General features: G+C 43.2%; 2 protein-coding genes and 1 long non-coding RNA gene across 3 annotated transcripts; 2 read left to right on the top strand and 1 right to left on the bottom strand.

The window, feature by feature from the left end:
- Window positions 1–2000: 2000 nt before the first annotated feature.
- LOC125302807 (lysosomal protective protein-like) lies at window positions 2001–6826 on the bottom strand. Its single transcript, XM_048256127.1, has 11 exons — window positions 6651–6826; window positions 6352–6463; window positions 5972–6058; window positions 5173–5331; window positions 4997–5088; window positions 4627–4711; window positions 4306–4464; window positions 3482–3609; window positions 3010–3180; window positions 2760–2841; window positions 2001–2157 (listed from the first exon to the last, which is right to left on the bottom strand). The coding sequence occupies exons 1-11, from the start codon at window positions 6824–6826 to the stop codon at window positions 2077–2079; spliced, it is 1332 nt and encodes a 443-aa protein (XP_048112084.1). The 3' UTR covers window positions 2001–2076.
- A 2337-nt stretch (window positions 6827–9163) lies between these two features.
- si:dkey-29p10.4 (E3 ubiquitin/ISG15 ligase TRIM25) lies at window positions 9164–17084 on the top strand. The gene is made up of 7 exons (XM_048257209.1): window positions 9164–9551; window positions 9823–10772; window positions 11710–11805; window positions 12067–12315; window positions 12601–12623; window positions 12794–12942; window positions 16311–17084. Exons 1-7 carry the CDS (start codon window positions 9299–9301, stop codon window positions 16874–16876), a joined length of 2286 nt encoding a protein of 761 aa, XP_048113166.1. The 5' UTR covers window positions 9164–9298; the 3' UTR covers window positions 16877–17084.
- A 2714-nt stretch (window positions 17085–19798) lies between these two features.
- LOC125304028 lies at window positions 19799–21130 on the top strand. The gene is made up of 3 exons (XR_007195160.1): window positions 19799–19879; window positions 20000–20045; window positions 20541–21130. It is a non-coding gene; the product is annotated as an uncharacterized LOC125304028 (long non-coding RNA).
- Window positions 21131–22418: the final 1288 nt, after the last annotated feature.

The raw sequence follows: 22418 nt of genomic DNA, 5'->3' as shown, positions 1-22418 counted from the left end.
ACACACACACACACACACATACATACACACATACACACACATGAACTCTGCTATGAACTGAACTTCTCACTCTGCCCCTAATGTCTCTGCCACTTCCCAGGCTGTGAGAAGCCTCCCGAGGAACATGTTCTCTGTACATATTTAAGCAGCACATAATTTAGAGACTGTTACCACAACCACCAGCCCTGTCCCGCATCTTTTACACACACAACTGCATCAGAACACACATACACAAACACACACACACACTCACACAACATAAATGAACAATGTCATAGCCTATGTACAGTATAGTAGACAATCACACTCTAGAAGCCCGTCAAGAATGCATTTCTCAACATGGACAATTATTCATGTACATGGCGGCTCTTGTGACTGCCAAAAAAGCATATTAGAGCTGGTTTCCTGTTCAGGATTACATTTCTGTTTTTCTCTGTTTCCTGTGTTTTTCATGACTTATAACTTGTTGACAAAGAATGCTTTATTATCAGTAGTATGTTTCTGGAGCAGTTAGCATTAATGAATATATGAATACAGGCTATCAGTTCTACTTCTCATCACATGTGGAAGCATTTCAAAGACAATTTCCACCTAACCTAACCTTCAGAAGATTATCACTGGATCCCCTCGCACTGTGAAAGGATTAAGACTGCACTAGCTTTTCCTGTCCTGTGTTTCAATATGAGTGTACGGCTGTTGTGTTTGCGTCTATTAGAGAGAGAGAGAAAGAGAGAGAGAGTAAGTGTGTGTTGGTGTACCCTGAGCACACAATGACAATGGTAGGATAACAACCAGGCAGTTTAACTATAACCTAACATCAGCTGAAACCAAGAAAATCCAAAACCCATCGGTGTTGTAAAATTTACAGTGCCCATTTAATGTTTAATGGCTTTCCAACATAAAACCAAGAGATTATGTAAATACAGTACTCCATAATGCATACCTAGCTATTTATAGTTTATTCTGGATCACCCTTAAGACCAGCGCTCTTTCTGTCCTGTGGTTATGAAATAGCTTCTACCTTTTTCCATAGGAACCTATGGTCCCCTCCAACTAATACTGTCCTATGGCTCCTCACACATTTATTTACTCTGTGATAACGTTCAGACTCTACTTATATCAGAACCTCTGTAGCATATCAGAATTGTTCCATTACTGCTGATTACTTCATTTGTACTTGACCTTATCTTTTTGAATGCATAGCTCTAAAGGAGGTGTAAAGCTTAACCCACCAACCCCCTCCCCCCACACACACACACACATATAACATGCACATGCTAGTTATGTATTATGGTGTTAGTTTGTACTCATATTTACATATACTGCACACTGCTAGACAATGTAAACATGCACATGCAGATGACTGCACTATAGCTTTTCCTGTTACTGACCAACATGGCTGGTCTGACTCTGTTGCGATGTGTAAATATGTCAAAAAATCTAAACACCCCCCACGTGTTCTGTGTCTCTGTCTCTGTTCGGCCTGAGCCGTGTCTCAGCAAACGCACCCTTTAGTTGGGTTATATATACAGGGTATTTGATGAGAAGAGGCATCGCACCAACGGGGGTGGTTATGATATGCCACATTATAATCCCATCTGTTTAGTTCTCCTGTTATGGATGTATACTTGTGTAAATAGCCCATACATTACAAATGTGTATGAAATCAGCAAAGACTACAGATTATTATAAATGTCAATAAAGATTTTCACTGTGTAGGCACCCTGATTATGGGCTGGTCTTTTGTCGTCAGTTTTGTATTTATTCCGATTATTTTGATTATTTCTCTCAGTTTTGTGTTTATTCTGATTATCTGATTCTTTCTCACCAAGTGTCTGACACAAAATCAGAAAGACATCTCTTGCTTCCTCTGCTGCACAGCGTCCATACATTTTATATTCCATTTTCCAGATATTCAGAACAAAAGGGCCAGAAAATAAAGCAACTGTGCCGTGTGAAGGAAAATAACTGTTTATTTCACAACATTCCTTGTAGCCCATTGAGTGATGACAATATTCTGATCACATAGGATGTCTGTCAAACACACACACACACACATTCACACACACACACAGATCAGTAGGAGTTAGCCAGGTAGTTCATCAGCATCTGCAGAGCGGGGCCAGGTTTGTACTGCGGAACCATGTGGCCGGAACCCTATAGAATCACAAACACAAACAGGAAGTCGTCTAGCGCCTAACTCAAATCACAAACACAAACAGGAAGTCATCTAGCGGCCTAACTCAAATCACAAACACACACAGGAAGTCGTCTAGCGCCTAACTCAAATCACAAACACACACAGGAAGTCGTCTAGCGCCTAACTCAAATCACAAACACACACAGGAAGTCGTCTAGCGCCTAACTGCTTTATTAACATGGCTGTTTGAGTACAGTGTTGCCAAAGCAAGTGTTACGAATGGCACAGTAATATCACAAACATAAGAAAGAGAAAACAATACAGCAATGTGAGCACAGAAGAGTGAATACAGTAGTAGAAGTACAGTAGGTAGGGGTGTGTGTGTCTGTCTGTCTGTGTGTGTGTGTGTGTGTGTGTAATTATGTGAGGTGTATGGGGGTCATCCCTATGTTCCCCAGGTCCTATGTTCCCCACTCAGGGTTAGGGTTATGGTTAGGGTTTTAAAAAAGGGTCCTATGTTCCCCAGTCCCATGCAAAGCGGGGAACATAGGTACGCTCCCAGTGTATGTGCCCAAGGGGGTTTGAGAAGTCGTAAAAAGGGCACGTTCAGACAGCTTACCTTCACCGTCATGAAGGTGATCTTCTCATACTGCTGAATGTAGCCGGCGATCTGGTCCTGATAGTACCACGGCTGGTACTGACTCACCACCTGAGACAATACCCAAACCAAGGAAACCATTTTGTTTACCAAAACAAACTCAACGTCACCACAGTCACCCACTCTGCACTCACTCGGATGTTTGTTTATTTGCAGTCAACACTACTCTTGGTTTAGCATGAATGAAAATGCTAATGCTAGCAGACAAGACAAGGTCACCTGCTGATTCAGAGACTCCACAAACCACTTCCCCCCGAGGAAGTTGCAGGCCATGTCCACGTCTCCGTTATACACCAGCAGCTGGAGGTCCTGCTGCAGCAGAATCTGGTAAAACCAGGTCATGTCCTTGTAGGTCCTCTGGTAGAGTGACCCAACGGTATGACTGCAAGCATAGTTGTTATTTTAGTGTGGGGATGCAATAGTGTTTTAAAATTAACAGATGATCATATAAAATTACATATCATTGTGTGACAACTTTGTTCCATTATCAGACAGAAATATGTGTGTTTATCAGCCATAGAATTACATAAAACATTTGCTATATGGGTGATGCTAATAAATATAAGATTTTGATCTTATATAAGATTTATATAACCTGATATTACAGGATTTTGAGGCTGAGGGGATACGCAACATGCTGCTGCATGGGGCATACGGATCACTCTTCCAGGTGTGCACCTCACCTGCAGAGTTCCCAGGACTGCACAGAGGAGGGGATGTGGAGCGCTGCACGCACGTTGGGGTTGTTCAGCCACTCGTACATGGCGGTGCCATTAATACACATGGGATTGCCAGGAATAGCTACCTCCTCCTGTCAGAGAAGCAGGGGATGGGAGAAGAAAAAAAGATGTGGTAAGCTAAGAAAAGAAAAGGGGTGGAGAGGGGAAAGGAATATGGTAAAGTATTGAACCCCTAGAGAAATAGAGATGAGGGTTCTTTGTTCTCCTATTCACCTTATGTGAAACATGGGGTCGCTAGCTTTGCCCACATTGTCTCCGAACTTCCAATTGAGCAGTACATCCATTGCGATACATTGAGATAGCAGAACTCTATCGAGATGACTGGCATCATATATTATGGGTCATCCTAAAGTTAGGAACGTTTATTTAGGATTTTGGTAACTTAAGACATTTCTGTTATACAGCTTTCCTATCTGAAGTTAGGAAAAAAGCGGCCGTTCTGTAAAAGCGGCTTTGGAGCGGCTGTTCTGTAAGTTAGCCTCTCTATCCTCTTCTGCCGTGTTATCCCAATGAAGCTAACTAGACGTAGCTAGCCGACCGGAAGTTTAAAGACAACGTGGAATTTAAAAAAATGGGTGGGGCTGAATAAGGTGAATAGACCCTTTCAAGAGAGTTCCATTATCAGCATCATAGTTGGCCCCACAAGGCTTCCGTTTTAACATTCCATATGTTATCTTCATGCAGAGGAAGTAGATTGGGAACCAAATAGAATGTTCAAGAATTGTTTTTGTTTTTATTGTTGAAAGGGTCTGGCTGGTAGGACTCACTAAAGGCTTGAAGGAGAACCCAGACTCTCTGAACAGGTTAGACATGTCAGCAGCATAACGTCCAGCGTAGCTGCTCATGGGTGCTCCGCCATAGCACTGCCCATACAGGTTGTAGATGTTGAGCCCAACGTCCTGGATCAGGTACAGAGCCTGGTATACCTGGGCAGGTTCAAGTCATACAGAAAACAGTGTCAATGCAGATACACCTGGGCAGGTTCAAGTCATACTGAAAACAGTTTTGGGGTTAAGACAAGGATGGATGACTGGACAAGGGATCGATACTGTCATTGTGTTGTGGCTACTCTGACAGGACACACTCACTGAGTTCTGGCAGTTGGTGTTACTGTTGCTGTAGAAGTTGCAGGAGCCTCCCGTGCAGCACTGCTGATTAAGATCACTCCACAGACTGCAGGGTTAACAGAAGAAATGTAATCACATTTAACACCACACAGCAAAGATCACACACAGCAATCAAACAAAACCACACACAGCTACAAGAAGCCAAATGTTAAAATGGAAAGAATGAGCAACTTATATACAATAAGCCTATGTGTAGCTGTCTCATAATATGATGGATACAATAAAATGAAAGAAATAAAAATAACTATTTGAATAGCAATTCATATTTTAGATAGCTGATGCTTTCAATTAAATACTTTCATTCTTTATGCATATTTAAAATTTCACTTACCTCTCAGCCAAAAGCCCATGATAGTATCCGAAGTAAAGCAATGAGTTATCATTCAAAGCATAGCTGGACATTCCGTTGCCAATACCCATTCCCTGTTCACATAATACAGTTGTCAACATTATCTGCATAATAATGATAGTATTAGTGCATCCATGACACCAGTTCAGTTATTTCACCTTGAAATTGATGCTTCCAGGGTTGCTGACAATCTTTTGGGCCAGGGATGGTCCATAGACGCCCCCGTAACTCTCAGCAAACACGTAGAAGTCATTGGAGAGGAAGGAGGGGAATTTGGCGAAGAAGTTTTGCAGGGCTTCGTAGTTGTCCTCTGCCACCTGAGAGAGACAGGTGTAGTCATGACATGTTTATGTGGCACTTCATTTCCCAGAATGCCAAAATACTCAGTAGATAGGGACACAAAATAAAGACTCTCAATATGAATACATGGATCAAGAAAGTACACACTGTGCACCGAATGGGTAAAACTGCATTTTGTTGTACTTTGCACTATATGCAATGACAATAAAGTTGGAGCTAATCTAATCTAAAAGTGGTATATTCTAAAATAACATTGAAATGTGTGATATTGATATTGATCATGCTTAAGCACACTATGTGGATATTTGATTTAGTTTTTTTTTAATTATTTTAGTATTTTTTTATCTTCTACTGTCTCTATTGTGCAGTGGAGTTTTTTATATTTATATACTTATATTACTTTTTCTGCTGTAAGTGCATGTTGTGTGTGATGTCTGTATACTACTGAGACCTTGAATTTCCCCTTGGGGATCAATAAAGTATCTATCTATCTATTCCATATATATATATATATATAAAGAGAGAGAGAGAGAGAGTGATATATTCCAATAACACTGAAATTAGCAATAATAATTATACAAGTCATGAAGGTGAGCAAGTTAACATCTATAAGGGACCCTGCTGATCCACCCCCTGCGTTTCGTCCGGTTCTGATACCTGGGGGTCACTGGTGGCGTAGTTCCCAGAGGTGGAGTAGGAGAATCCCACACCAGCGGGAGACTCCAGGTATAGGACATTGGCCACCTGGTTCCAACTGTAGGGGTTGATGTAGACGGTGCCATCATCTCTCAGCTAAAATACAACATTTACATTTACTCAATTCGCAGATGCTTTTATCCAAAGCATCTTACAGAATGGAGAATAACATTCATCCCTCAGCTAAAACACAACAATAAGCACGTAATAAAAAAAACTATTAATGGAGATCAGTAGAGTACACAAAACCAAGATGGAGATGAGATGTGCCCAAGATTGAGGTTGGGCACCAGGCGGTTGATAGCATGTTATGGAATAGATGCCCGGGTTCCCAGACTTACATGGAAGGGTCCATTCTCAGAGAGCATGCCCTCCATGGCACTGCAGCCTGGACCTCCATTCAGCCAGAGGATCACAGGGTCAGTAGAGGGGTTGTTCTGGGACTCCACAAACCTGCACAAAATCAATGTCATTCAATTCTCACTGCACACAGAGACGTATATAACAAACTTTGAGATTGCATATACTATTCATACAAATGTGAAAAGTAACAGAGTGTTACTGCTTTATGGGTAAAGCATTTAGATAGAAATCTGCCACTGAAACTAAATAAAAGTAAAAAAGACAGGTTGGTTCTCACCAGTAATGAAAGTACTTCCCCTGCCCAGCCTGGACATAGCCAGAGTAGTGTTTGAAGGAGGGGTTCTCGGCCAGACCGGGCAGATTGCTGACAAGATCGGCCTCAGGAACACTCTGAGCCCCCAAGCCCGTCAGGCAGAGGGCAACAGCAAGAGCATAATACCACAGGAACATCATGGATTCTCTGGAAGGGATGCCAGGGTCTCGTTTACCTGGGTCTTTATTGCCGTTCTTATCACCATGTTATCAGCTACTGTACACAGCTACAGTTTCTTATTGAATGTTATCAAGACTTAGAAAGTGTACATTTCCGTTTGAGAGAGATTCCATGAAGTTTGCAAATCGATAAAAAAAAGAGAAATAATAAAAGGTTAAATGGCTACAGTAATTACCACCACTAATGTACTGCTGTTGTTGCTATATGAATCACTGCACTTACAATAATGAATAAAATGTTCTGACTGAAATAATAAGTTTAAATAATAATAATTTATTATTATAATTTACTTAAAGAAGATTTTGTTGCTTTTTTGATAGATGTTGTCTACATCTATTGCAGTCATAAAATAAATGAGTAATAAAGATGCAAATAATTGACTTCTTGAAAGGGGAACACTATTTCTGACATAAAAGACATAACAGGGATACATTTCAGCATATTATTTGGAATGCTCATATATTAAGAAGGTTTCTGACCTGGAAGGAAATGTACGGAGCCCCTAAGGGGACATGAGCAAAAAAAAATCTAAAGTTTAGTTTTATGTGCTCACCTGAAACTTTCATGTGCTCACGTGAAACTTTCATGTGTGCATGTAAAACGTTCATGTGCTCGCCTGAAACTTTCATGTGCTCACGTGAAACTTTCATGTGTGCACGTAAAACTTTCACATGAAAGTTTCACGTGAGCACATGAAAGTTTCGTGTGCGCACGCAAAACCTTTTCACATGAAAGTTTCATGTGCGCACATGAAACTTTCACGTTTCACGTGAGCACATGAAACTTTCAGGTGAGCACATGAAAGTTTCACGTGAGCACATGAAACTAAACTTTAGATTTTTTTTTGCTCAAGTCCCCTTAGGGGCTCCGTAGAAATGTAACATGTTGTAAATGATTTATTCTATTATTTCAGAGTAAATGTGTCAATGACTTATAGTCAGAGTAAAGAACAATAAAAAACAATAACAATGTCCCAAAGGGTTGTTGTGCTATAACGTTTCATTTGTCATAACTTTCTCAGCCCTTTTATTTAATTGATTAGTTTCCATAGGCATCGACTGAGGGTGTTTACATTAAATGTGTGCCCAAGTCATCAATATGGCATAATCTCTTACTACAACTATTTCAAAACACTGGGAGGAACGCAAGAGGTAAACTCCAAATCATATCACTGTAAAATATCATCTATCACATCATCTAACTGCAAGTATAATCCTTTTTCTAACTAAGTGTGATAAGACCTGCCATCAGAATGAGTTATGTTATATGTATGAAAAAGGAAACAAAATGGGTTAGAGCATAAAGCAGTGTAATGGACTAGTCCAAATGTCTAAATAAACTATAGGCTACAGTGTATTCTCACTAAATTGTGGTCAAATTTTAGTTGTTTCAATAAGATGCAACTGAAATATTGGTGCATGCAAACAATCAATAAAATTAAGAATTTAATTTTCTATAATTTAGAAGCACAAATTAAAGGAAAAATCAGAGAAAACGTTGCCATTCGTATTATCTGTACTGGCAAGGACCTAACTGGAAAAGGAAGTGTTATCAGGCAATCCAAACAATTTGACAGCTACTGGGAACAAGTGTTCTACTATGAGAGCTTATCAGTTTGGTTTGGAAGTTAGGAACTACTCCATCACTAATTACCTAAACACAATGGATGTATTTGCGTGTGTATGTGTGTGTGGGGGTTCGCAGAAGTTCGCATCATGCTGAGGTTGACGTTGACATCAACAGCAAGTAGTTCACCAAGGGCACTGTTAGCCTAGAAATCTAGACGCAGCCTAGAGGCGGCAAATTAATTTGCTCAGCCTGTACGTCTAGTATCAAACCATTGGGAGGGAAAGTAATCTCATCGCCATCTAGTGGTTGCGTTCCTAGAGTTTAGCGGAGTGGATGAGATTTTTTTTTTTTTACCTATATTGCTTCAAGTGGTCATACCTTATTTTTAGGATCAGTTGAATTGTTTTGAGTTTTGTCGTAACACGGTGATAAGGAACTACAGCTGCATCAGCTACAGCTACAGCTACAGAAGCTACAATATCGGCACAGGATATATGTTATATGAAGTTATGGTATTTCAAAAAATCCTAGAATGAATGGACTTCTATGGGAGTTAGCAGAGAGGTGGTCCCTCCAGCCTACGTCGATTCTTCTACTTCCGGGAATTCGCCTGCCCCCTTGGCCTAGGCAGTTTGAAAGACAATTCTCTGCCCGCCCCTTTGAGGTGAATGGCTCGATTCCAGACTATACATTTCAATGATATAGGGTGGCCCGCCAGGCTTCCAGTAAGGCTAGGGCACTGTGGCTTTAAGAGGAAACTACCTCAGAGGGTTGGGAAATGCGGATTCAAACAACACGCAAAGCTCCTCCTCCAATGTTGTCCAACGGTTTCAGTTTCTTAAGAATCGGGTGCGCATCCGAAAATGGGTGCCACATTGGACACCCCAGCGCGAGTTCGGGCTTCTGTGTGCCCACTGTGTCATAATGAATGCAAGAAACCTACAACGCTGAGGTGTAGACACCGCTTCTGCGAGGGATGCATTGGCGAGTTGTGGAGCGGGTCACAGTCGGGACCTTACTATTGCCCCGAATGCAAACAAGAATACAGGAAGTTAAATGAGGCGCTTTGGGATACGGAAACATCAACATCGCCATCGGCTAGCAGAAATTCTACGGGTATGTATATTATATTCGTTTAGAAAAGGACAAGCAAATGCCATGCCCGTTATGTGATAGACAGAATAGCCTAGCTTCCGTAATCAGTCACCAAATTGGAGCAGTGCAGGCCTATCCACAAACCGAAGTCCACCAAGTTGGCCTACTGCCACAACACATTCTTGTGTTATCAAAGTCCAAAATGCTTTTCATAATGTACAAAACATAAATCATTATCTTTAAGTTAACTTTGATAATTTATTTTCTGTTGTTACATCGTACTGAAACATAGGTTGGAGAGACAGGCTTTCCTCCCGAGCCTCCAACAGTCTTCTGGGCAAGAGAGTTAACTCCAGAATCCCTCAGCAACAAGGAGGCGGCCAGAGGCTAGGGCCATCTCCTACTACAAACGGAGCAGAGAGTGATGGCTTTGAGTACCTTGGTGGTTACTCTCCTCCACGTAAGAAAACACATTCCAGCAGTAATGCATCCACACCAAAGAACCATGGCTCTGTTAGAAGGCCATCCACTGACAGGAGCTCACCACCTTTGGAAGGGACGTCTGCAGACTTGTGGGGCTCCAATCAAAACCCAGTCTCAGTCAGTGATGACAGTGATGAGGAGAAGGTCCAGGTTGTAAGTGGTGCTTCCACAGGCAGCCAATCACCAGTGGCAGCAGAAACACTAGATGAGCCTGCATTGGCGCCATCGGAGTCCTCTCCAGCATCCACCCCGACTAGGAGGAAATCCCCGAGTGCCACGACACCTGCAATGGACATCTCTCCATCATCCAGATCTCCCCGTGTTAGCGGCTCACCTCAGGCGACTGGCTCACCACTCCATCTTACACTCACTGTCAGTCAGCGGCCCTCACCCCGCAACGAGTCTCCACCGGCTGCATCTGCTGCCCTGGACCCTGAAGCAGCCTCTGGCCGCAAGCCTGTCCTCTGCCACTACTGCCCCAGCCAGGAGCAAAGGCCTGCGGTCAAGACCTGCCTGCAGTGCGGAGCGTCCATGTGTGCCGAACATCTGCGCATCCACCTAGAGTCGCCCGTGTTCCAGGGCCACCCGCTGGTGCCGGCCGTGAACGACGTGTCGCCCTGGAGGTGCCAGGATCATCAAGAGATGAACCGCATCTACTGTCGGCCGTGCGCCATGTGCGTGTGCACCGTCTGCACGGTGATCGGCTCGCACCGCAACCACGCCTGCATTAGCATCAAGGAGGCCGAGAAGGAGCTGAGGGTGAGTCAAATGTCAAATGTAAATCAGGTTTCTATGGCCAAGTATACTTGCAGGTTTCTGCATTTAGTGAACACAACAGAACACACAGTGAGGTGAAGCACACACTAACCCAGAGCAGTGAGCTGCCTTGCTACAGCGGCGCTCGGGGAGCAGTGAGGGGTTAGGTGCCTTGCTCAAGGGCACTTCGGCCGTTCCCACTGGTTGGGGATCGAACCGGCAACCCTCCGGTTCCAAACCCAAAGCCCTAACCAGTAGGCCACGACTGCCCCCAACAGTCTGGGGAAGTGAGGATGCTGCTCTCGCAAACAGGGGTCATGGGGAGAATCCAGAGCAGCTAGACGACCACGGGGGTCATGGGGAGAATCCAGAGCAGCTAGACGACCACTGGGGGTCTCCAACAGGTTGCTCGCCAGCGGTCAGTAGCTCCCCACCTGTTTCTGGGTAGCGCTCCTAAATCTTCAAAGAAAATGTTCATTAATCTGATAACACTTTGGTCATTTGGTAGACCTGTTAAAATTCCAATCAAAATCAAATTCACAGTCTACAAACAGAGAAGGCAAATGAGTTTAAAGGAGCCTTAAAATGCACACAAAACATATTCAGCTGTTTTGGGTGGAGATCAGCTAGCCTTTGTGCTACTACTTGAAACATTGGTAGCTCTCGGCCATGTTCAATTTGTGAGAGTAGTTCTCAAAAGAGAAAAGGTTGGAGACTCCTGATCTAGCATGTAGGTTTTACATTTCAGTGACCTAAACTAGTCGTACTGAATAAATACGATGTTGCCTCAGGTCTTCCCTTTGAAAAATCAAAGGCTGATGCTCACTTAGCTATATGTGTCTTTCACTGAAGTCTAAGCAGTGATGTTTTTGCTACACTGCTTTTAAGTTTTGTGTTAAGATGTTTTGTAGATTGTTGTGTTAATGATGACATCTTTTAGGGTAAAATGAAAGAAGAGATAAAGAAGCTACAGGAACATGAAGAAGCTGTTCTGTCCAGAACAGATGAACTTCTTAAAAAGAAACAGACATTCCAGGTAAGGTGGTTAAAATGTGGTCCGAGCTATATTCTTCTTTTTGTTTACTTTAGCACAAGCATGTTGATTTGGTGTGTGTATATGTTCGGTTACTCAAATAAAAGTAGCAGTTTGTGTTTAGTTGGTTTTATTAATTAAACAATTTTTAAAAAGTAATGTATGCTATATAATGTCTACCTGACCTGTGTACTTTCTGTATCACCCCCCCCCCACACACACACACACACACACACACATACACACACACACTCACTTCTGCAGGAGGTTCTAGACGAGGCCCGGGCCAATGTGCGGAACCAGTACCAGGCCATGCGGGAGGCCCTGGACCTGGAGGAGCAGCAGGCCCTGCGCTGCGTGTCCAAGGAGGAGGCCGGCAGTCTGGCGGGCGTGGAGGACCAGCTGAGCCTCCTGCATGACAGTCTGACCACCATCCAGCACAGTGTGGGCTCCCTCACCAAACTGGCCGACGCCACTGGGGCTCTCAGGGTGCAGGACCAGGCCTTCATCATGGTACTGCAACCCAGACGTTGTCGTTGTTTACCGTGGGACTGAGAAATGCAACTTCAATTCTCTTGTCTCTTGTCTTGTACATACAGCAGAATTAACAACAAAGTGACAATGTGACTTTTTTTTTTTTTTTTACTTTGAATAGAGGTCTTGACAACCTGTTTTTTTTTTTTTAGTGGAATTATACAAGATTAAAATTGCTTTGTGTAATCGCACCTCTACAAATGCAAAAGTCTTCATTTATCTTTATTTATTTGTATTTCCTTGTTCTCTGTTTCTCTCTAACAGGAGTACAGCCAGGTGGCCAACAGGTAAGAGCATGACTGTATAAAAAAAGCTGTTTTCATCATATGGAATATCAATAATGAATCAGTGGATTGCCTGAGCTGCACAAATAGCAGGGTGACTCGGCTGGGATTACTGTGTCGATTGTGGAGCGCTACAAGAGCATTACATCATAATGCTGGCATTTTATCCGCAGGATTAGTGGACTCTCCAATCCGGTGGAGGACTTGGAGGCTCTGCGGGAGGTGGACCGCGCTCGTCTGGACTGCCTGCAGGGGTGGACGGAGAGGAGGCTAGACACGGTGGTCATCTCACGTCCCCACAGAGACCCGTTCAGACTGATGTGTAAGTCGACCTGCGTCATTTCATTCGCAGGCAGCAAATCAAAGCAAGATCAGCTCAACATCAACAGCTCAACATCAGATCAGCTTATATTGTCTATGCTGTTATGGCTATGCTATGCTGATCTCGCACACATTATTGACTAGAGCAATTATGCAATAAATGCTGTCAATGGCAACAGATTTTCATTCAAAAGTGAAGGCAGACGGTTGATCAGCTGTGTTTTAAAGAACGTATAATTAAAGTTCAGCGTGTGTTGCAAAACTATTTGTTTCTCAGCAAAAGCCACAACGAAACGGTAACAAATAAATGTAAAGAGACATATCGTGGAGTTTATTTTTTCGTTTTGGCAAGTAGCCGTATAATAAGCGGGATAATGTATAGAATGCCGGTCATTATTGGGAAAATAAGTCCCATCAGCCCTGTCAAGACTTATTTACCCAACAATGACCGCCGTTCTATACATCATCCCTTACAAAAGAAACATCAGATCAGCTTAACGGACAAATAGCCCTCCTTCCAGACCCTTCACTGGCTTCTTGGCCTCGTCATGTATGTAGCAGGGCAATTCCAGCATTATGGATGTGACAATTGGACTCATATTGGTAAACAAAATGCCTTAGAGTGGGGGCAAAATTAGTATCAGTGAATTAATTTGCATAACTTTTAATGCAACCTCTGTCCTCTGAATACTGAGAAATCCTCAAATTTCATATAATCAATTTCATCCTAAGAATACAAGGCATTTTATCAGCGTTATGGATGTGACATGAAATGGACACACTTTTGTGAGAGATTACAGGTTTTCTACAAACTCTAAAACTCTAACTCTTTTAAAGGAAACTGCCGAAACTATGATATATGTACCATGAAGGAGACTTGAATGAACACAAAAAGTGTGTTTTTGAAACTATGCGTCATTTTCGTAATGCATTATGTAGGAAAAACTGGCTTTATGGATGTGACGGTTTCACGTTATGGATGTGACGTGTCTGAACCAGTCCTCAACAAACTACATAAAACACATAATTAAGTAGTGAATTTTGATATGAAACAATTGAAATGGTAATCATGAAAAGCTAGCGATGAAATTATTGCTTCCTCAGTGCCCACTAAGATCCACAGGAAGAATCAGGACAACAAGTCATTTAAAATATAAATAAGAAATTTATTTTTTTTCTTTTACCGTTATCAATTTTGGTCAGTGATTCCCGGGTTACTGAAACACCAGGGAACATGAAACTTGGTGGCCACTCCCCTAAATAACTAGCCCTACCTGAACCGTTGCACCCAAGATGACAAAATATTTATGGTATGTTAGTCTCAAGAGCCCGCATGAACCTAACCCATACCCACTCATTTGTGATTTGCACACATAAAGTACATGCACGCCGCACGCACGCATTACACGCGACACACACACACACAAGCGCACGCACGCACAGTCGCACACATACAGACAGGCAAGCACACACACACATAAACACATACAGACAGGAAAGCACATGCACAAACACCCACCCACATGAATGCAGACACATAAACACACACACACAGGCACGCCTACGCTTGTGGGCATGCAAACACATACGCACACACACACATAAACACACAAACACAGGCACGCATACGCACATGCACACACATACGCACACACACACATAAACACACAAACACAGGCACGCATACGCACATGCACACACACAGACACACACACACAGAGACACACACACAGTCTTATAAACAAAAGCAAACTCACATATGCACACACTCATTTACATGCACATGAGTTGCAGGAGTAGGAGATGGAGACAAATTGACAAGCGTGATTTATTTTTGCGAAGAGAATATGCAGGACTGAGAGGCGGTCATATTTTGTACCACTATGCGGTACATCTAGTTTATTGCTGCCCTTACTCATGTTACTCTGTGGGTATTAGCTATAGAGGACCTGACACTTCAAATGCTGTCATATCGCGTCACATTTAAAATTAAACTGTGTTAAGCAGACGTGAACGGCAGGCTGAACAGATCTGCAACAGAAGGAGGTTGCTATGTTAACTCCAGCTGCAAAGTCAGCCATCTTCACTAGCTAACACGATAATCCAGTTACTGTACAACATTAGTATGACAGTTACAGGAAGATAATCGCTCAGATTTTCGTTATTAGGCCACTTGAAAATAGGCTATGGCTAGGCTAATCACTGGAGGTATTTTAATATTATGTTTGTTTTGCTAATGGTTAGGCAAGGCCTCCCTGTGGTTTTGATCAACCTAATAATCTTTGAAATGTCAGTTGTAAACACTAAGTTGAAATGCGTTGAAACTGACATGCCACCAGAACGTTTTATCGGCTTTGAGGTATAATAAAGTCCCCAGTCTTGTAAATTCACATTATGTAACATCCATAACGTCACATCCATAACGCACCATTAAAGGTTTTAAAAGTAAGAAAGGGGCATAATTTGGTCATCACACTTTACATTGATATAAATCAGCTTTGCACAGACACTATGGACATTGTCGCATCAACACTGTATGTGTAGCATAAACTTTTCCTATAAAACGTTATGGATGTGACATGGCCATGGAACTTGCTGACTTAAAAACAAAAGCCTTACAAATGTAAGGAGTTGTGCTCTTAAAGGCAAGCTGAGCATAGACATTGCTCTACCATTCCCTTGTCAATCTGGAATTTGTCAAATGACACAATTTGTTTGAACATTGGGTCCATTTATCAACTTTTGAAATATGTATAATATTACCATGTAAAAAAAGTTGTTTCTGTATGGTTGCACACCATATTTATGATGTAAAAAGAGTGTCATTCTCCATCAAATTCAATCAGATCAGTTACAAACAATAAAATATAGACCTAAATGAAGATTTTAACAACAGTTCTATTTGCGTATGCACAACCTTTTTTTTTTTTCATGGTAAGGATGACCTTTGCATGGAATTGCCCAGCACTTACCCTGCACCATGGTGCAAACCACAGTGTTCCTGTATATACTGTATATACAGATATGTACTGATGAAATGCATACTGAGTACTGGCTATGTTCTACTAATAGATAGATAGGGAAATTCAATAGAAGGGGAAATTCAAGAATGTAGTAATGGAGTACTGAAAGTAATGTAGTAATGGAGTATTGAAAGTAATGTAGTAATGGAGTAATGGCCATGTTGTACTAATGGAGTACTGGCTATGTTCTACTATTGGAGTGCTGGCTATGTTCTACTATTGGAGTGCTGGCTATGTTCTACTAAAGGAGTGCTGGCTATGTTCTACTATTGGAGTGCTGGCTATGTTTTACTAATGGAGTGCTGGCTGTGTTCTGCTAACTTGCTGCTGTTTTGTCCTGTTACAGATGGTATCTCTCCAGTGCTGGACCCTGACAGTGCACACCCGAAGCTGCTCCTGTCCATGGAGAACCGACGGGTGACCTTCAGCGAGACACCGCAGCCCTACCCCGAGCGAGAGGCACGCTTCACCTCGTTCCCGCAGGTCCTGGCCTCGGAGGCCCTGCGTGGTGGCCGCTGGTACTGGGAGGTGGACGTGACGTCTGACGAGGGCCGGTGGAAGGTTGGGGTGTGTGAGGGGCAGATCGGCCGCAAGGGCCAGAAAGACGCCAGCCGCCTGGGCTTCAACGGGTTCTCATGGTGCCTGCTGAGCGAGGGCAAGGGCAAGGTGGAGGTGCTGCACGACAAGGCCACCGCGGCCGTGTGCGCGGACGCACCCCACAGGGTGGGCGTGCTGCTGGACTTCCAGGAGGGCTCGCTGTCGTTCTTCAGCGTGGCTGAAGAGGGCGCTCTCACGCTGCTCTACAGCTACCAGCATGCCTTCTCACAGCCCCTATACCCAGCGCTGGCTGTGTCCAAGACCCAGCTGACCGTCTGTGACCTCTTCCAGAGTGACGATGGCAGCCAGGAGTAGAGTCTCTGAAATCACTTTTAAAAATCACTTCTATCATTCCATATTTTTGTATAATTATTTTCTGGAACATACTTTTTCATCTACTGGACAGACTTGCACCTTGGCTAAAGTTTTTTTTTTTTATGTATGCTCTTTTAAAAGTAATGGAGAGTAGTGTCACTCAATTTCTATCAGTTTTTAATTCAGTCATAAATTATGTATTTACAAATTCTATGTGTTTTGTCATTCACTGTTTTGTTTAAGCAGCCCTGGTGCCTTGAAGCCTGAGAGCTGGGACCATCTAGGCTCTAACTGTCCTTTTTGTAAACTTCTTTTAAATTCATTGTAGAAATGGAGGCCCATGAAGTCTGTGAACCAGCCTGTGAAATGATACTGGAAAGACACACACTATTCTTGATTGCCCAGACACATGCATGACTTCACACTCAACTACCCAAACTTCAAACTTCCTGTTCAAAATGAAACTCTCTTCAAAACCATGTAATCTTGCATCAAAACCATACTTTGCCTTCAGACGTCACACAAAGCCCTGAAATACACATACACTACAATATAGACTAGTATGCTGGCCAGATCCATTTAAATCACTACCATAAACAGCAATGAGTAGGCCTAATGTTAACATGGGTTTCCCTTACAACAACCTGTTTAGGTGATGAATAACATATAAAAGACAACTAATGCATTATTTTTAACCATAGGGTTGAAACCCTAGTGAAATTAACTGAAATCCAGTGAAAGACTAAATATTCTGTGAAAACATTCAAACTCTTTGCATATAAGAAAATGTTTTTGGGGATCCAGTGTTCTAAAACAAGTGGCCTGACCGTGGCCCTTCTAGCTAGGTACCCAGAGGTAATTCAGGTGTGAACATTTTGACTCGTAGGTCTCCCCATAGATATTAGAAAGCTAGATGCCGCACTGTCTGTCGAGTTCTAATAGGTGGCATATGTGAACGCGGCCGCCATATTGCTGGGGGCAAACACCTTACTGTCTATGGGCAACACTTGCCGGCAATCTGAAACCGGTTTCTCTATTGGCCTCCAGTGATTGTTGGCCCCACCATGATGGCGGCGACGATGCAGCCCAATGCAGGATCTAGCTTTCTAATATCTGTGGTGTTACCACCTGGTAAACTGGATATTACTGTAATTGGGTTTGAACTATGTTGCCTTCAGTTAGTGAGACTGAGTGGCAGCGCATTCTAAATGAGCACAGGGGGCAGCCGGTGGTATATGAAACGTAACAGTGTCTAGATTAGAGAAATCGTTCTGTCTTGATAGATGGTGTTATGGTTTGGGAGGTTTAGCTTGGGAGCCAGTGTGTTGAATAATACTGTGATCAAGTAAAACTGTTTAAAGATGTCTCCACAAGATGGCAGTGTATCCTTGTATAATATTTTAACGCAACCTGAAGGTGTAAATAATAATTTTGCCACCACCATGACGTATTTCACATCAGACTTATATACCAATTATATTCTCTAATTTGTGCTGTGCTTCTAAATGATGCTGTCAGTTTTCAGCAGGCTGACAGGGTGTTGCTCCTCTGGCGTTAGTGGAGTTAGCAGAGAGCACTGGTAGCATATGCTGCCTCTATTCTCCTGATTCTGAAGCAGCTGCGAGGAGTGGAGGCAGCCACAGAGGAGCAGGGCACACACACACACACACACACACACACAGAGAGAAGAAGCCGCAGCCTTCCCAACCTTTCACTGAGCTCATTACCACAGAGCAGCCTGCAGGCCTGCACTTTCAAAAACAGCACACACACACACACATGTATACACACACAAACACACACACACACACAACACATTCACACTGGCACACTCTCATGTGGGGTGATGTTTCAATAATCGTCACAGCATAATAACTGTGTGTGTGTAGGCCGGTGGTTGCAGCAGTGGCAGTGAATCTGTTTGTGTGTTCCCACACTCAGTGTCCTCCATTTTACTTCTGGATTTCTGACGTTGAAGGGCTCCAGCAATAGTATCCACTCACACTCGCCTCGTCATAATGCTGTAAATGTTTATTAAAGAGTTTTTCTTTTCCTTGAAAGGCCATATCACAGACATATTTTGAGGCTTATTTATGGCTCAGCACTTCAGAAAGATTGTGGTCAGCTGCTGATGGCACATTCAAGTATGGTCCATCTATTTGTCTGATTCTTGGCGAGTGTCCTGAGAAGTTCTATATTTGATTGCCGCGCATTCCATGCACTCTGATGGAACATCTCGGGTGGGGCTGTTGAACTTATTGGTATGCCTTTTCATTCCCACTGGTAAGGATTATTTTTTGTAGTTGTAGTTGTTGTCACAAGAGGGGGTGACAGCAGAAACAGAACCAGACAGCTATGTGTCAGATCCAACGCAGGAGAAGACGAGAGGGGGAGGGAACACAGTCAGATGTGAGGAGATTGTGAAAGGATGGCTGCTCTCCATTGCTCTTATCTTCACACTGCAGACACACAGCAAAACTAATTGGAAATGTACTTGGGCGATAGTGCATGGAAGTGCCACCAACCCCCTCCCAAAAAAGATAATATATAAATATAAAAAATAAATGTATAAATTCTTATAAGAACTCAAGAGTTTCTTTTCAAGAGACTCAGGGAAACTCAAACAGCCAGTGCAGGTGTACTGTCACGTTAATAATCTTCACAGCTGCAGCCATGTGTGTCGGAGTGTGTGTTGACATCATTGCCGGGAAATGGTCAAATCTCGTCCTCAGCTGCTTGCAGCGCGACTGCACAAGGGACAGGTGTTGCAGCCTGACTACTCAGGCCAGCTAATTCAAGAGCTTTCAGCCACCAGCTGACTGTGACCACACTGTGTGTGTGTGTGTGTGTGTGTGTGTGTGTGTGTGTGTGTGTGTGTGTGTGTGTGTGTGTGTGTGTGTGTGTGTGTGTGTGTTTGTCCCAGAAGACTTCCCAAAGGTCCAGACAACCACCAAACAATCTGGAGGTGTATGGCACGTCGGACTGCGTTTTAATTAGGCACTTGTGAGTTCCATCTCGGCAAATTGCACCAAGTAACAAGAGTCCTCATTTCATTTCTGTCAAATGTCTGGAGGGAAAATAGAGTCTTGAGCCTTTTGCTTTTGCCTTTTTTTTCTACATCAGTGCACTGAGTATAGAAGATACTGGATATATTAGGCACTGGTCAAAGGTAATCTTCCAACTAATAAATACAATGACACTTTAACCCAACTGTAAACTTTGGCTTTGCGCCCCCCTTTTTTAAAACATGCCACATTTTGTGCTCCTGCTTCTTCTGCTTCAGCAAACAGATGGTTTGGGGAATAGGCAATGGCCTCGGGCTAATACCCATGTTCCAATGGTCATCTCACGAGACAGACTTTTCACACAAAGGCCTCCGCAAATTCCCAGCCAACAATCACAACAACCCACATGTTGTGCTGGTGCAATCATCGCTAATATGGCACCTTACAGCAGCTCACATAAGACACTTCTGAAGCAAAGCTACTCTTCTGTCATTCAAAAAATAGCTTTTAGAAAAAGAAAGAACAATCGAGCGCATTATAAAAATCATTATTAAAACCTATTCAATACTATAATGTTCTATTGTTCTCGGTTCCCTATTATGTGTGATTGTGGAATTACTTTGCAGTTATCTGAAAAGCTGTGCATCTCTTTTGTCTAGGCCTAAAATAAATGAGAGAATAATTGATCTAATTCTCTCAGAAGACAAGACTGTCTGCAGAGACGCATTTGTCTGACCGTAAATCATGTGATGAACTATGAAATCATCTGGTGCTGCGAGGACAAGAGACCGGACCTGGGGTCTCTGGCCTGCTGTGAACCAGATGAAAAGAAATGTCATGGACTCTCATTGGCTCTTCATGGGGATTCACATAAATCCCTTGAAATTTGCTGTCCGGGCGCCATTATGAGACTGCAGGGAGGAGCTACAGTATTGCTGACTTCTCAGCGAAAGGAGGTGACGTCCCCTGGCCTTAGGCAGATAGACAACGGACCGGAGGAAGGCAGTTTACAAGAAATGTATGAAACTGTGGGCCATTGTTGAGAACAGCAACTACCATAACTTTTTTTTCTGGGCTCTTCTCAGCTTTTCTCAGCCCTTATGCCTCTAAGATTTTTCTCAGTTTCTCTCAAAACCTCATTCTCAAAAAAAAAACTTTGTTGTGTCACCTTCAGTTCAAACACAGTTGCTCAACATCATCAATTCACTCAATGTCAACTTCAAAATGCCCGCTAATCTTGAATAAAACATTTCTGCACTGCGGACACTGCAAATAACTGCCTCTGTTGAATGTACAGTAGAGTGACTACAGCAGGCCTGAATTACAGTGTATTAAGCATGTGATGCCAATCCCAACATGTCATGACTGAGGTGCCCACACAGGGAATAGCCACTGCATACTGGAGAGGTTGCTGTAAAAGAGACATCAGAACCGCATGACCAGGTCTTACTGTAATGTGATATTTAATATCTGACGTCATATCTACTGAACCGTCTCATTCCATGAGTCAGGCTTCTGACGACTGCCAGTTCAAGGGTAGCCTGCTCCATGAGCGTGACAGTATTTACAGATAAATTGGACATGATAACTGCATGTAAGAATTCAACCAAGTAGTTGTGTAATCCAGCCATGTCCATGCATCAGAGATAGGCTTCCAGTGCTGTGAGCCACCACTGATGTAGTTCACGTTTCCAAAGCTCATATTTTCATTTGATTACTGGGCTTAAGCCAGGGAAAGACTGGAAGGAAGATGAATGGGATTTTATTAAATGGCCCATGAATACGATTCATCCAGTGTGCCCTCAGAATGTGGACCTCCTCTCCATTAAATGTCCATTAGCCCAGCAATTGCCCTGTAATTTGCGCCCTTCCACACACACACACACACACACACACACACACACACACACACACACACACACACACACACACACACAAAACACACCTCTTCCCTTCCACACACACACACACACACACACACACACACACACACACACACACACACAAACACACCTCTTCCCTTCCACACACACACACACACACACACACACACACACACACACACACACACCTCTTCCCTTCCACACACACACACACACACACACACCTCCTCCACTTACCACCACATCACTGCCACCAGCCCTGTCCCCTTCTCACATTCCATCAGAGCTACGCAGAGAGAGAAGAAAATGGTGTCAGCCTTTGTTCTTCTCTCTCTCTCTCTCTCTCTCTATCTCCTTCCCTCTCTCCCTGCTTTCTCTCTCTCTCTCTCTTCTCTCTCTCCCTATCTCCTTCCCTCTCTCCCTGCTTTCTCTCTCTCTCTCTTCTCTCTCTCCCAATCTCCTTCCCTCTCTCCCTGCTCTCTCTCTCTCTCTCTCTATCTCCCTTCCCTCTCTCCCTGCTCTCTCTCTCTCTCTCTCTCTCTCTCTCTCCTCTCTCTCTCCCTATCTCCTTCCCTCTCTCCCTGCTCTCTCTCTCCCTGCTCTCTCTCTCTCTCTCTCTCTCTCTCCCTATCTCCTTCCCTCTCTCCCTGCTTT

Source organism: Alosa alosa, chromosome 11 (genome assembly GCF_017589495.1).
Source record: "Alosa alosa isolate M-15738 ecotype Scorff River chromosome 11, AALO_Geno_1.1, whole genome shotgun sequence".
Classification (NCBI taxonomy): domain Eukaryota; kingdom Metazoa; phylum Chordata; class Actinopteri; order Clupeiformes; family Clupeidae; genus Alosa; species Alosa alosa.
The sequence above is the reverse complement of the archived record's forward strand: the minus strand, read 5'-3'. Positions and strand labels throughout refer to the sequence as shown.